The sequence below is a fragment of the Mus pahari genome, chromosome 2 (assembly GCF_900095145.1).
Source record: "Mus pahari chromosome 2, PAHARI_EIJ_v1.1, whole genome shotgun sequence".
NCBI lineage: Eukaryota > Metazoa > Chordata > Mammalia > Rodentia > Muridae > Mus > Mus pahari.
Window position 1 is genome coordinate 136,393,745 of NC_034591.1, and position 13,864 is coordinate 136,407,608.

General features: G+C 42.3%; 1 protein-coding gene across 1 annotated transcript in view; it reads left to right on the plus strand.

The window, feature by feature from the left end:
• Positions 1 to 13,864, plus strand: part of Bcl2l13 (BCL2 like 13) — a 55,368-nt gene that overhangs the window by 6,414 nt on the left and 35,090 nt on the right. Inside the window, exon 2 of the mRNA XM_021190784.2 lies at positions 9,068 to 9,228. Within this exon, the coding sequence (XP_021046443.1) occupies positions 9,117 to 9,228 (112 nt within the window). The 5' untranslated portion in view covers positions 9,068 to 9,116. The remainder of the gene's footprint in view (positions 1 to 9,067; positions 9,229 to 13,864) is intronic.

The window sequence follows — 13,864 nt, forward strand, 5'->3', positions numbered from 1 at the left end:
AGCTGTCTTCAGACACTCCAGAAGAGGGCGTCAGATCTTGTCACGGATGGTTATGAGCCACCATGTGGTTGCTGGGATTTGAACTCCGGACCTTTGGAAGAGCAGTCGGGTGCTCTTACCCACTGAGCCGTCTCACCAGCCCCCGATTTTAAACTCTTAAATCCTGCTTCTACCACTTGAGTCCTGGGACTTCTGCACCACACACAGTTTAATTATTTTTGTGACAATCAAATTAAAGATTTATGTTTTCCCGTTGGTTGGTTCTGTATGTGAGTGTGAGTGAGTATGTACTGCTGTGTGTGTGTGGTGACTTGTAGGGGTCTGTTCTCTGCTTCCACACACTGGTTCAGGGGTTTGAGCTGAGGTTGTCAAGTTTGGCAGCAAGTTTGGCCCTTGACCACTTCTTTATATAAAGAATTTCTCCATGGCTTGAAATGCAAACAGTTTTACTAGAGACAATGTAAAGAGTGAAAGTAACTGTGTTCCTTTCATCTTTTAAAATGAAAACTCCGGGGACTGATAAGATGGCCCAGCAAGTGAGAGTAGTCACTGCTCATCAGGACAGAGCACTGGGGGACAGTCCCACAGTTACTGTCTCAACTCAGCTCCAGGAGCTCTGTGCCTTCTGATCTCTGCAGGCACAAGGCTTGCGTGTGGCACACAGACACACATGCAGGCAAAATACTCATAAGTAAGTAAACCTTATTTATTTATGTGTAAGTTTGTGTCTGCCACAATGTGAGGATGTCTAGGAGTCCAGAAGACGGCATTAGGTCCCCTGCGGCTTGAGTTACAGCAGTTGTGGTCTGCCAGACCTGGGTGCTGTGGAAGAGTAGGAAGTGCTCTTAACCAGTGAGCTATCTTTCCGGATCCTATAAAATACGTCTTTTTTTTTTTTTTTTTTTTAAAGTAAAGCTGGGTATGGTGGTACACATCTTTAAACCCAGCACTGTGGAAGCAGACCCAGGCAGATTTCTGTGAGTTTGAAGGCCGCCTGATCGAGATATGGAGTTCAGGCCAGCTGATGCTACAAGAAACCAATCGATCAATAAAAGAAATCAATCAATAAAACAAAACTTGAGAGCTAGAGGTATATAGTACCTTTCCATTTAAAAAAAAAAGATTTGTTCTTATGTGTATATATATATATATGTACCTGTGAGTTTATGAGTACTGCATGCAGGTGCCCACGGCGGCCAGAGGGCACTAGATCCCATAGAACTGGAATTGCAGGCGTTCTATTGTCACCTGATGTGGGCATCGGGAGCCAGGGTCCTCTGCAAGAGCATTGACTACTCTTAACTGATGAGCGTCTCTCCAGCCTATATATAGTACATTTCATCCAATTTATTATTTGCCTTTCTTTTCCTTTGCCCCATTGTGGTGGTGGGATATGTATGCGAGGAGTGAGGTAGGGCATGTGTGTGCAAGTGCATGTGGAGGTCACAGGTTGATGTTGGCGTCTTCCTCAGTTGCTACTCCGTCTTTTTTTCTTATTTTAGATAGGGTCTCTATGAACCTAGAGTTCATTGATTGGCCAGCAAGCCCCGGGAATCCATCTCTGCCTATCCAGTGCTGGGGTTACAAGCTTGAACTTCTCCACCATCTGCCTCACACACACCCCATCCCTGTGCTCAAGGTACTTGGCTTTTTATGTATCTGCCGGTCTTCACGGAGATGTGGCAAATACTTTACCTACTGCCGTATCCTGAGCACTGAGGCTTTGTCTCAGTATGCAAAAGGCTGGGCCTGTTTTAACCTACCTGCAAGGCCCTGGCTTCAGTCAGCAATATTGCAAAGGAACAAGCAAAACCCTAATTTCATGATCACTGAAAGCCTTCAAAATTGTGTTAAATTTAAGTAAATCATCAAATCTTCAGTGCATAGATATTAATAATAGTCCTTAATAAAGATTATTCAGTGATACCATTTAAGTATAGTAAGGATGATTATTCAGGGGCTTAGAATGCTCATAGAAACCTCTCAAATAGCCCTGTGATGGGTTAGAGCTTAGGTTTAACTTTGGACACAATATAGACAAGTGGGAATTTCTAGCCAAAGGAGGAATTTGGGAGTCAGTAGATAGGGAATTATTGAAAATAAGATTAAGTATAGGACAGTCTGCTTACATTGACCCAATACCATTCTTAGTAAAGACAGGACAGGTGATCAGACTTCAAGCATGATGGGATATTAAAGGGGATTCTGGCTAGGCTGGTTGTGCATACCCTTAATCCCAGCAGGGCAGATGGATCTCTGAGTTTGTAGCCAGTCTGGTTTGTATAGCGAGTTCCAAGCCAGCCAGGGGTATAGAGACCCTGTCTTAGCTGCCTCTGTCCCCTGAAAAAAAATTTATTTTGCTAAACTCAGTAGGGATATTTTACTAAAAATAGATTTTATTTTTACAAATTTTATATGTGTGGATGTTTGCCTGCCTATACATGTACTGTGTGTTGGGTCAACTGGAATTACTGTTACGTGGGTGCTGCTGTGTGGACACTGGGAACTGAACCCAGGTCCTCTGCGTTAACAGAAATGCTTTTAACCACTGAGCCTTCCCTCCAGCCCCTAACATTTTAGATTGTGAAGGCAAATGTGCAGATGGACCTCTAGAAGAAGGTGGTCTAGAAGCCTGGCCAAAGTTTGACCAAGTAATCTTTGTCAGTGTTGTTACGTAGAGTAGAGAAAAAGACCTCTGGCCTTACATTTTTCAGAACTCGTCAGAGTCTTATCACAAGAAGTCTTTCCCAGTTATAGAACTTGGCTGTTCCACCCCTAGAACTGTTTGAAGACGTCCATAGTGAAGTGATAAGAACATTTTGAGGACCTTCCAGTGGTAGCCTCACCCTAGGCCACACTCACAGTTCCGGTAAGCTGGTAAGGCTGATTGCGAGAGTAAGAGACGCTCACACACCCCAGGCAGAGGACTCTGAGTTCTTGATGCCTAATGCATTGTTTTGGCTGTAGTGGCTACACTTAGCTTGTCCTTTTCTTTCTACTCTTCTACCAGCTCCAGGCTAGACTGAGAAGTTCCTCTAGATCATCTCAGTTTTCTTCTCTACTTTTTTAAAAAAAAGATTTATTTATTTATTTATTTATTTATTTATTTATTTATTTATTTATTTATTTATTATGTGAGTTCACTATCTGTACAGATGGTTGTGAGTCTTCATGTGGTTGTTGGGAATTGAATTTTTAGGTCCTCTGCTGCTCAACCCCACTCAATCTGATCGGCCCTGCTCACTCCAGTCAATGCTGCTCACCCAGGCCCATCGCCCAGGCCCAAAGACTTACTTATTATTATACATAAGTATACATAAGTACACTGTGGCTGACTCAGATGCAGCAGAAGAGGGTGTCAGATCTCAAGGGTGGTTGTGAGCTACCATGTGGTTGCTAGGATTTGAGCTCAGGACCTTCAGAAGAGCAGTTAGTGCTCTTAACTGCTGAGCCATCTTGCCAGCCCTCGTCTCTACTTGTGTTTGTTTTTGTGATCCTCCTGCCTCAGCCCCCTTAGTGCAGAGATCACTCCCAATGCTTCTCAAAAAAGTTTTTTGTTTTTTTCTAAATGTATTTTTGTGTGTGGAGGGGGAGCAGGTTTTGTGTGTGTGTCATGATACACATGTGGAGGGGGGGCAGGTCTCTGTGTGTGTGTATCATGATATACATGTGGAGGGGGAAGAACAGGTGTATGTGCCATGAACTTGAAGTGCATGTACATATTGCAGGCAAAACACTCATAAAATAATAGGAAAAGGAAAAAGGCCTCACAGTGGTCAAGCACTTGTCTAGCATGGGCAAGGCCCTAGGTTCCATCTCCAGTACCTAGAACCAGAGGGGAGGAGACTTTTGCCTTTTCTTCCTTCCTCCCTCCCCCTCCCCCTCCCCCNCCCCCCTCCTCTCTCTCTCTCTCTCTTTCAGACAGTGTTTTTCCATTTAGCCTTGGCTGTCCTGGAACTCACTCTGTAGACCAGGTTAGCCTCAAACTCAGAAATCCGCCTGCCTCTCCCTCCCAAGTGCTGGGATTAAAGGTGTGCACCACCACTGCCTGGTGCCTTTTATTTCAATAATGTAATTATACGTCTACATTTATATGTGTGTTTGTATAATTCAGAGACTTTTATAAACTATAAATTTAGTATAGTAATCTTTATATAATATACTATAGTATAATTGATGGGGAATTGGCCCTCTGGGTGGCTCAGGATAACTCTCAAGTTATCCCCTGCCTCTATCTGTACACACATAAAAAGTTTTTTTTTTTTAAAAAAAGATTTATTTGTGGCGCACACCTTTAGTCCCAGCACTCGGGAGCCAAAGGCAGGTGGATTTCTGAGTTCGAGGCCAGCCTGGTCTACAAAGTGAGCTCCAGAACAGCCAGGGCTATACAGAGAAACCCTGTCTTGAAAAAACAAAAGCAAACAAACAAAAAGATTTATTTATTTTATTTATATAACTACACTGTAGCTATCTTCAGACACACACCAGAAGAGTGCATCAGGTCCCATTACAGTTGGTCATGAGCCACTATGTAGTTTCTGGGAATTGAACTCCGGGCCTCAGAAAGAGCAGTCGGTGCTCATAACTGCTGAGCCATCTCTCCAGCCTTGGCTCAGTGGTTAAGAGCACTTGTTGCTTTTGTAGGAGACATAGGTTCAGTTCCCAGCACCCAAATAGTAGCTCACATCTATCCATCACTCCAGATTCTGGGTTCTGACACTCTCCTCTGACCTCTGAGATACCAGGCACATATGTGTTACACACACACACACACACACACACACACACACACACATAGGCAAAGCACTCGTACATAAAATAAGTCTAAACATTTTAATTGATAGAGAATTTCTATAGAAAGTTAAATTAGGTTCCAGTAGGATCCTAGATTCAAAGAGTAAAACTGACTAGAACTCTTATAGATAGAAATTTAAGAAGAGTGTTGAGTTGCTGAGTGAGTTAGGTGGCTAGGCGATGGTGCATGCCTTTAATCCCCTAAAGGCAGACCTCTGAGAGTTTTAGGCAAGCCTGGTCTACAGAGTGAGTTCCAGGACAGCCAGGGCCACATACCTCAAAAACAAACAAACAAACAAACCAAACCAAACCAACGACAATTAGAAATGGGTTAGGGCACCTAGAAAACTAGTTGGGGAGACATACAGGAGCCAAGGAGAAGTGACTGGACCAGCCGGTCAGGCTGCTGGAGTGGAGTGTCAGGATACTGCCACTGGCTAACTGTAAGTGTCCCCGCCAGACACCTCCATAAAGAGGAGATTGATCGGCTTTATGGATGCCAGACAACAAACAAGTAAAATAATAAAAAGGCAAATGTCCAAATTATGGTGCTGCTGCTGTCCGATTATGAGAGACCTCAGAAAAAGTATATTTTTACCTACTTATTTATTGTGTATCTGTGTCCTGCATGTGCCTCAGTGTGAGTATGGAGGTCAGAGGACAAGTTGTGGGATATTAGATGTAAGATTTTTGAACTAAGTAATTTACAATTTAAAAAACATCTTAATTTTAAATTACTTGTATATATGTGTGTATGTACATGCACATACCCATAGAGGCCAGAGACATTAGATTCCTCCAGAACTGTAGTGGTTGTGAGCTAACTGGGTGCTGGGAACTGAACTTGGGTCTTCTGAAAGAGCAATATGCTCTTAACTGCTAAGCCATGTTTCTAGACCCACAATCCATAATTTTTAAATTGCTTGGCATTCTGTATAGCTCTATGAAGTCCCACAGGGAATTGAATTATATCCTTGTCCAACATATCCACGTTATAGATATACTGAGGAGATTATTATTAAAAGAAATTAAAAACATGGCCAGGCCTGGTGGCGCACGCCTTTAATCCCAGCACTCGGGAGGCAGAGGCAGGCGGATTTCTGAGTTCGAGGCCAGCCTGGTCTACAAAGTGAGCTCCAGGANCTTTTAATATTCTATCTTTATGTAGTACATTTGCTGTTTTGATTATTATGTGTCGGGAGGAATTTCTTTTCTGGTCCAGTCTATTCGGAGTTCTGTAGGCTTCTTTTATGTTCATGGGCATCTCGTTCTTTAGGTTCGGGAAGTTTTCTTCTATAATTTTGTTGAAGATATTTGCTGGCCCTTTAAGTTGAAAATCTTCATTCTCCTTCCCAGAAGCTGTGACGCCTCTCCAATCCGCCCTCTCCCTGGCAGTGCACCGGAGCAAAGATGGCTCACCTTCCAGCTCCGACATGTCTTTTTGCAACGGGGTCTCTCATTGGCATGCACAGGACCAAGTACGGCAGGCTGGCAGACCAGTGAGCCCCCCCCCCCCGGCCCTGATTTTATCTGCCTCTCAGCACTGAGATGGCAAATTATACAACTATACCAGCTTACTTACTTTTTCTTATTTTTTTTTTTTGGTCATGGACCACCACAGCTGACTTGGGAGTAAGTTTCTGACAAAAATATAAGTGATGCCACTTGAAAATATTTCATTAGGAAGTAATTTGTTACTACAAATAAAACAAAGTGAGAAATAAATAAATCACTAATCATTATAAGTAATTAAGAAGGCAAATTAGTGGAACTTGAGAATATAATACAGAGTGAGGTAACCTTGACCCAAAAGGATGTACAAGGCAGGAGTCTAGCATGGCTGTCCTCTGAGAGGCTCCACCCAGCAGCAGACTCAGATGGGGATGCAGACACCCAGAGCCAAACAGTAGATGGAGCTTGGAGACTCTTATGGAAGAATCGGGGGAAAGGCTGCAGGTCCCAAAGGGGATAGGGACTCTATACAAAGACCAATAGAGTCAACTAATCTGGACCCTTGGGGTCTCAGAGAGTGAGCCTGCAACCAAAGAACATACACAGGCTGGACCTAGCCCCCCTACACCCCCTCCCAACATATACAGCAGATGTGCAGCTTGGTCTTCACGTGGGTCCCAAACAACTGCCTGTGGGGTAGGTATTGTCTTCTAGCTGGGCTGCCTTGTCTGGCCTCAGTGAGAGAAGATGTGCTTAGCAGAGACTTGATGTGCCAGGGTGGGAGGATACCAAGAGGGGCCTCCATCCTCTCAGAGAAGGGAAGAGGGAGAAGGATTGTGGAAGGAGGTGACTGAGAGGGGGCCTGTGAGCGGTATGTAAAGTAAATAAATAAAAATAAATAGAATAAAAATAAATAAATAAATAAACAAATAACATTTTTTTCAAAAACAAAACCAAAAGCATTCGAACTTCATTTTACCATTTAGAATCACAGGAAGTCTGAATCTGTTGAGGCTCTGACTCCTGGTGACATCCTGTACTTGCTCAGAGGGGCTACTGTGCTGCCAAGTTCCTATCGAGCACCAGGCATCCAGCGATGATGACATGTCCCAGCAGGCTTTCCAACAGCCTGTAAAATAGAGAGGGAGGGGAAGGATGGTGCTGATGGTGTGTGTACTTGTCATATGCACACCATCAGAAAGCAGCTATGCCAGTGTGTTTACCTGACACCCCCCTCCATCAGACACATGGCTCGCCAGGGCCTCTACAGTCTTACTTCTTTTTCTAATACTATGTTTGTGGGATTTACGTTAAACTCTTTTTCTTATTTTCTCTCTCCCTCCTCCTTTGAGAATCAAACCAAAGGCCTAGTGTATGCTAAATAAGCTGCATGGGATAAGCTTTCTAAGATAAACTCCAACAACATTTCCAAAATGAGTGCTAGGGAAAAGATTAACTGGTTAATCTAACTGGAAAATCCCACCCACTTTGTTCTCGCTATGAAGGCTCCCATGCTCACCAACATGTCAGCAAACAACCTCACAGGTCAGTAGGCTGTTCACGTCATTACCAATACTTGAAGATTCTACTACTAACATATCAACAATGGGGTGGGGGGTGGGGGGGGGAACTTGAGAGATGACTTGCTGCTCTTCCAGCCGACTGGAGTTCGGTTCCCAGCAACCCTGCCAGCTGGGTCAGGCTTCGTACTCACACACAACCATACACAATAGACATAATTAAAGATAAAATAAATATTAACTTAAAAATATCAACAACAAACGATATTCCTCTAAATAATTCTTGCCCCTTTTTAGTTTAGGGAAGAGGAAAAGGCCAGTCATCAGCAGATCAGGAAGTGAACTGGACAGACTTCCCCCTTTCTTTTTGTCTTTCTGAGGCCAAGTCTCACGGGGCAGCCAGGTCCTTCTGTGAATCTGTAACCCTCCAGCCTTTGTCTCTAGGGTCCTGGGATTACAGAGCTGATTAGAGATTTGAGTGGCTTCTCACAACAATGCAACCTCTTAAAAAGGGGGGGGGCACTAAATAAACAGTAGTCACAAGAAGGGTGGAAGGTCTGATTTCCAGAGTCAACACTATATCACAAGATGCACACAGCTGCAACAACAAACACACAAAGAAACCAAAAACTTTGCCCCATACATAGGGGGAAAATGGTCAATTCTACCCCCAAAAGCAGTCAGGCACTTGTCTTAACGGCTAACTACTATATATCCATTCAAACAAAACAGTCTAAATAACTACTATACATCCACTCAAACAACTTAAGAATTAAACAAAATTATGAGCTAGCTAACCAGATTGAGAAACTGAGAATGGCAGTAAAAAAAAAAAAAAAAAAAAAAAAAAGTTCTTAACATAGTGGGGATGGGGTTCAGGATCTCTCCAGTGTGTTTGCCACACTTGTGGAAACAGAAAACTCAGGAAGTTCCAGTGAGGTGGCTCAGTGGGGAGAGATGCTTGCCCTGCGGGCCTGCCCACCTGAGTTTGATTCCCAGAACCATGGAAGGGCGGATGGAGGTAGAGAACTGATTCCATATGAACACCATGGCACGTGCCATCCCCCACTAGACAGTACCAAAGTAACAGGAAAGAGTCAAAAACCAAAAAAACAAAAAGAGAAATCTACTCTTGAATAATTTGAATAATTAAGTTACTGTTTTTATGGAAATTAAACAGTTGTAGAGACTACTGGAAAGAAACTGTTGCAACATTTACTTTGGGAGTTAGAGTAATTGGGATCAATGAGAAGTTGATTGGTTTGTAACCAACTTTAAACTGACTCCTTTTTTGTTTTTAGATTTCCAGCATCCCTAATAGACCTCCTCGGAGCTCCTTCAGCCAATTCAATGGCGTCCTCTGCGACTGTGCCTCTAGGATTTCATTATGAAACAAAATACGTTGTTCTCAGCTACTTGGGGCTTCTTTCTCAGGAGCGACAACCGGGTCCCTTACCTCAAGGTACTGTCTTTGATTTGTGGTGGTTATGCTGCTCATTATAAGGACATGATCTGTAGAAGTATGTGTCTAAGTAATGTATATGTGTGAGATCAAGTAATATTAACAAGTTACAGAAAGCAATCATCTATCCCACTCCTGTTCCATCCCTAGTTGCAACTGCTTTGAATGGTCTTTGTTTTGATGTTTGTTTTGTTTTTTCATTTTGTTTTATTTCAAAAAGTTTATGAGTGTGTATCTGTGTGGGTGTGTACACTCCATGATGTGTGTGCAGTAGTCAGAAGACAACATTGGTGAGTTAACCCTTTCTATTCACCCTAGAGGTCCTGGAAACCCAACTCAGGTCATCAGTCCTTTTGGGAGACATCTTTTTCACCTCAGCCATTTTACCACACTTTGAGAAAGGATCTGACCACTCTGCATTCTTCTTCTAATCTTGCTCTCTCCTCCTGCTCTGATGTCACAATAATGCTGTAACTCTCAATGACTTTTCTCCCAATGCTGTGCCTATACTTCTAAGTTCTTGAGTCCGGTTCTGTCTAAAAAGTGTTCTGTCTAAAAACTTCTCCACAGCTCAGTTCTTCTCACCTCTGTTCTTCTCAGTTCAGTTCTAACTCTTCTTTTTGTCCTCAGTATTTAAAACATCTCTCAGAATACATGATTGCATGTTACAAAGTTCATCACAAGTTCACACAAAAATCAAATCACAAATTGAAATAGAAGTTTACAACTGAGACTATTTACACGCCTATCCATTAGGAGTAATTATCTGGCTAAACATCCGTCACCTGTCTCAGCTCCACAGGCTCACTGAAGAAGTTATTAGCGAAGTTTTGTATAGAGTCAATATTTTATCTTCTGTTATTACCTATAATAAATCATTAGTTCCCTTTTTATGACCTTTGGTTAATTGTTTTACAACCTCTTGGAATGAGCTCTGAGTAGGAGAAAATCTGGTTATCATCTAAGAGCAGTTAACTGGTGACACTTGGGAGACTGGCAGAGTTCTCATTGCAGTTTTGACTATCAGAAAAGGACCTGATAGCAGTCCCACTATAAAAGAGCTTAATAATCACAGATATAATTTTAGGAATTCTTATAGGATCNTCATTAAGACTTAAGTCATCTATTTGTCTACATAGCTTCACTACAAGACAGTTCGTCTGTGGATCTGCAGAGATCTGCTCCCAAGGGCTGTGCTGCTACTTAGTGATAGTTATATATGTTTAATAATAACAGGAAAAGCATATTAATAGCAGGAATCTTTCCTAAAATGAATCCCTTATAGCCTTGCTTAATAAGGGCACACCTGTCACAGATTATATAATAATCTGAAGCAGGCCATTTCAGGATGACCACCTGCTAGTTATTAGCTTGTCCCATTATGGCTCCTGACAGTTGTGAGTTACCATGTGGGTGCTGGAAATCGAACTGGATCCTCTACAAGAGTAGCAAATGCTCTTCACCCTCTCTCCAGCCCCTTAGGCTTTTTTTTTAAGATTTGTTTTTTGTTTTGTGTGTGGGTGTCTTAGTTATGGTTTTATTGCTGTGAAGAGACACCATGACCAGTGGAACTGTTATAAAGGAAAACATTTAATTGGGACTGGCTTACAGCTTAGAGGTTTAGTCCAGTATCATCATGCAGGAAACATAGTGGAGTGCAGGCAGATGTGGTGATGGAAGAGGAGTTGAGTTGATTCAAAGGCAACAGGAAGAGAACTGGCTTGAGCTTCTGAGACCCCAAAGCCTACCCCCAACAACATCACCTCCAACAAGACCACACCTCCTATAATACCACTCCTATGAACCTGTGGGGCCATTTTCATTTAACGACCACAGTTGGTATGTGCTTGTGTGTAGACACACATGTGTGGAGGTCAGAGAACAACTGTGTTTATTTTTTTAAATTTATTTATTGAGTTTGTATGAGTATGCTGCAGAGGATAGCTGTGTTGACAGTTGATTCTCTCCTTCCACCTTTGTTTGTGACATGGTCTTACTGTATCCTTGGCAGATTTGAAACTTGATATGTAGACCATGCTGGTATTGAACTTATAGACACACACTTGCCTCTACCTCTTGAGAGTTGGGATTCAATGTGTTTGTAGCCAGGTGTCTGGTTCTGTTTTTGTTTTTGTTTTTTTTTTTTGAGTAAAGGTCTCATGTAGACCAGACTGGTTTTACCCAGTGGTGCATACCTATATTCTAGTACTTGGCAGATGGGGACAGGAGAACCAGGAATTCAAATTCATTTTTAGCTACATAGAGAAATCAAGGTCAATCTGGGCTACATGAGACCTTGTCAACAAATAAAAAAACTTAAGACACTGAGGGTGGCTCAGTAGGTAGAAGGAATGAACCATAAGTGTCCCCTGAATTCCAGGCATGTGATGTGCTGTGCCTATACACATGTGCAGGCTAAATTAAAAAAAAAAATCTCGTAATTGACTATTGAATATTAAATTTATGTAAGATGTTCAGATGTCTGAGAGACTAATTTTTTGTATTATAATGTATGTACTCATCTTGATTTAAAATTGTTTTATTACATTTTTATGGTGCATATGTGCACCGTGTGTGTGTGTGTGTGTGTGTGTGTGTATGTGTCTGTGCGCGAGGGCACACACACAGGGAGGGAGGGGGAGAGAAGGAGAGGGAGGGAGGGAGGGAGGAAGGAGGAAGGAAGGAGGGAGGAAGGACAGCCAGTTTGTGAGAGTTGATTCTCTCCTACTATGTGAGTACTGGAGCACATGTACACATGTGTGCACACATAAGTAATAAAAACAGTTTTAACAATGGAAAACATCAAGAGTAATGTAAAACCAAGTCAAGCTTGTCTTGCTCTTGTCTTCCCTTTCCCCTTTCTCTTGTTTTTTTTTTTTTTTTTTTTTTTTTTTTTTAAATTTTGGGGACAAGGTAGGCCTGACTGGTGTGGAAGTTGCTATGGAGATCAGGCCTCCATCTCACCTGCTTCTGTCTCTTCAGTGTTAGGGTTCAAGGCCTACACCAGCACTCCCAACACTCTGTTGCTACTTTCAATCCTTCCTAAGTCTCCTGGAGGGAGGAGTGAGGCTAGACTGCTGGAGCTTCCAAGTTCTGCACACTAAATGGCACGGAGGTGGCTTCAGAGACTGACCTACTTACTGGTTGACCCTGTGTCAGGTTCTCAAGCTGTTCTGGGATTGGCTGACTTCTGCCTTTGCCGTCCACTTATGACATCACATGCATTTGTCACCACAGATGGCTTGTGCTTTTCATTTGGATCAAAGAAGTGCTTTTTCTTCAGAGTTTTCTCTTTGACTTTTGTGTTACTTACAGGTATACTAATTAATCTTCAAGTATTCAGGGCTCTTGTTTTTATTATTAGTCTTCTATTAGTCTTTTTATTACTGATTCCTAGTTTAATTCTATTGTGGTTTGATTAAATATAGCATGATTTTAGATTTAATTTCAACATCATAAATTCTTTTTTTTTTTTTTTTTGGTTTCTCGAGACAGAGTTTCTCTGTGTAGCCCTGGCTGTCCTGGAACTCACTCTGTAGACCAGGCTGGCCTCAAACTCAGAAATCCGCCTGCCTCTGCCTCCCAGTGCTGGGATTAAAGGCGTGTGCCACCATGCCCGGCAATTCTTTTTTTTTTTAAGATTTATTTATTTTATATATATGAGTACATTGTCGCTGTCTTCAGAAACACCAGTAGAAGTCATCAGATCCCATTACAGATGGTTGTAAGCCACCATGTGGTTACTGAGAATTGAACTCAGGACCTCTGGAAGAGCAATCAGTGCTCTTAACCCCTGAGCCATTTCTCCAGCCCCATAAATGATTCTTTTTGTATGGCTTCCAACTGAATGACCTTGAAGCTTGCTTTCATTATCTTGTTTTCTTTTCCTTTTTCCTTTTTTTTTTTTTTTTTGTTTCAAGACAGGGTTTTGTTTGTAGTATTTTGATGAGTTTTTATAGTTGGTGATATTTTTGTTTTTTTCTATTATTTCAGAATAGTAAACACCATACTTTGCATTCTCTTGGTAGCATCAAGACCTACACTGTTCTGCCTTAAAGCCAGACTATTCAAACCCCCTTTCTTCTTTCCTTGTTTGACACATCGGCACTTACAGGTGAGATAAAAGAGAAGGAACAGTCGGCATGGGAGCTCAGCGGTGAGGAGTTAGGGTCACAGCAGTGTCACTGTGGTTGTGATAAGCAGCAATGTGAAGCCAAGAGCAGTCTGGGCTGCAGCTGTCATCTTTACTGGCCCGAAAACAGCCCTCAGCCATACACGGGTGAGGGTGGCTGTGTTCCAGTTAAATTTTACTTTGGGCCCTTATTTCCTGCTCAGTTGTTCGTATTTTCTTTTCTTTCTTTTTGTTAGTACTGAGATTGAACCTGTAACATCATGAGCAAACAAATACTAAAATGATAACCGTGCCCCCTTTCCCCTGTCTGATAAGACCAGGCCTGGAGCTGTGGCCAGGGCCACATTTTGCAAAGCTCTTCTTTAGCTTTTTTTTGATTCTTGCTATCCCCACCTTGATAGCTGATTTTGTGTACATGTCCCAGTTTTTTGTTTTTAAAATTTATCCCCCTTCTGGGGCTGTGGAGATGGCTCAGTGGTTAAGAGCACTGGCTGCTCTTCCAGA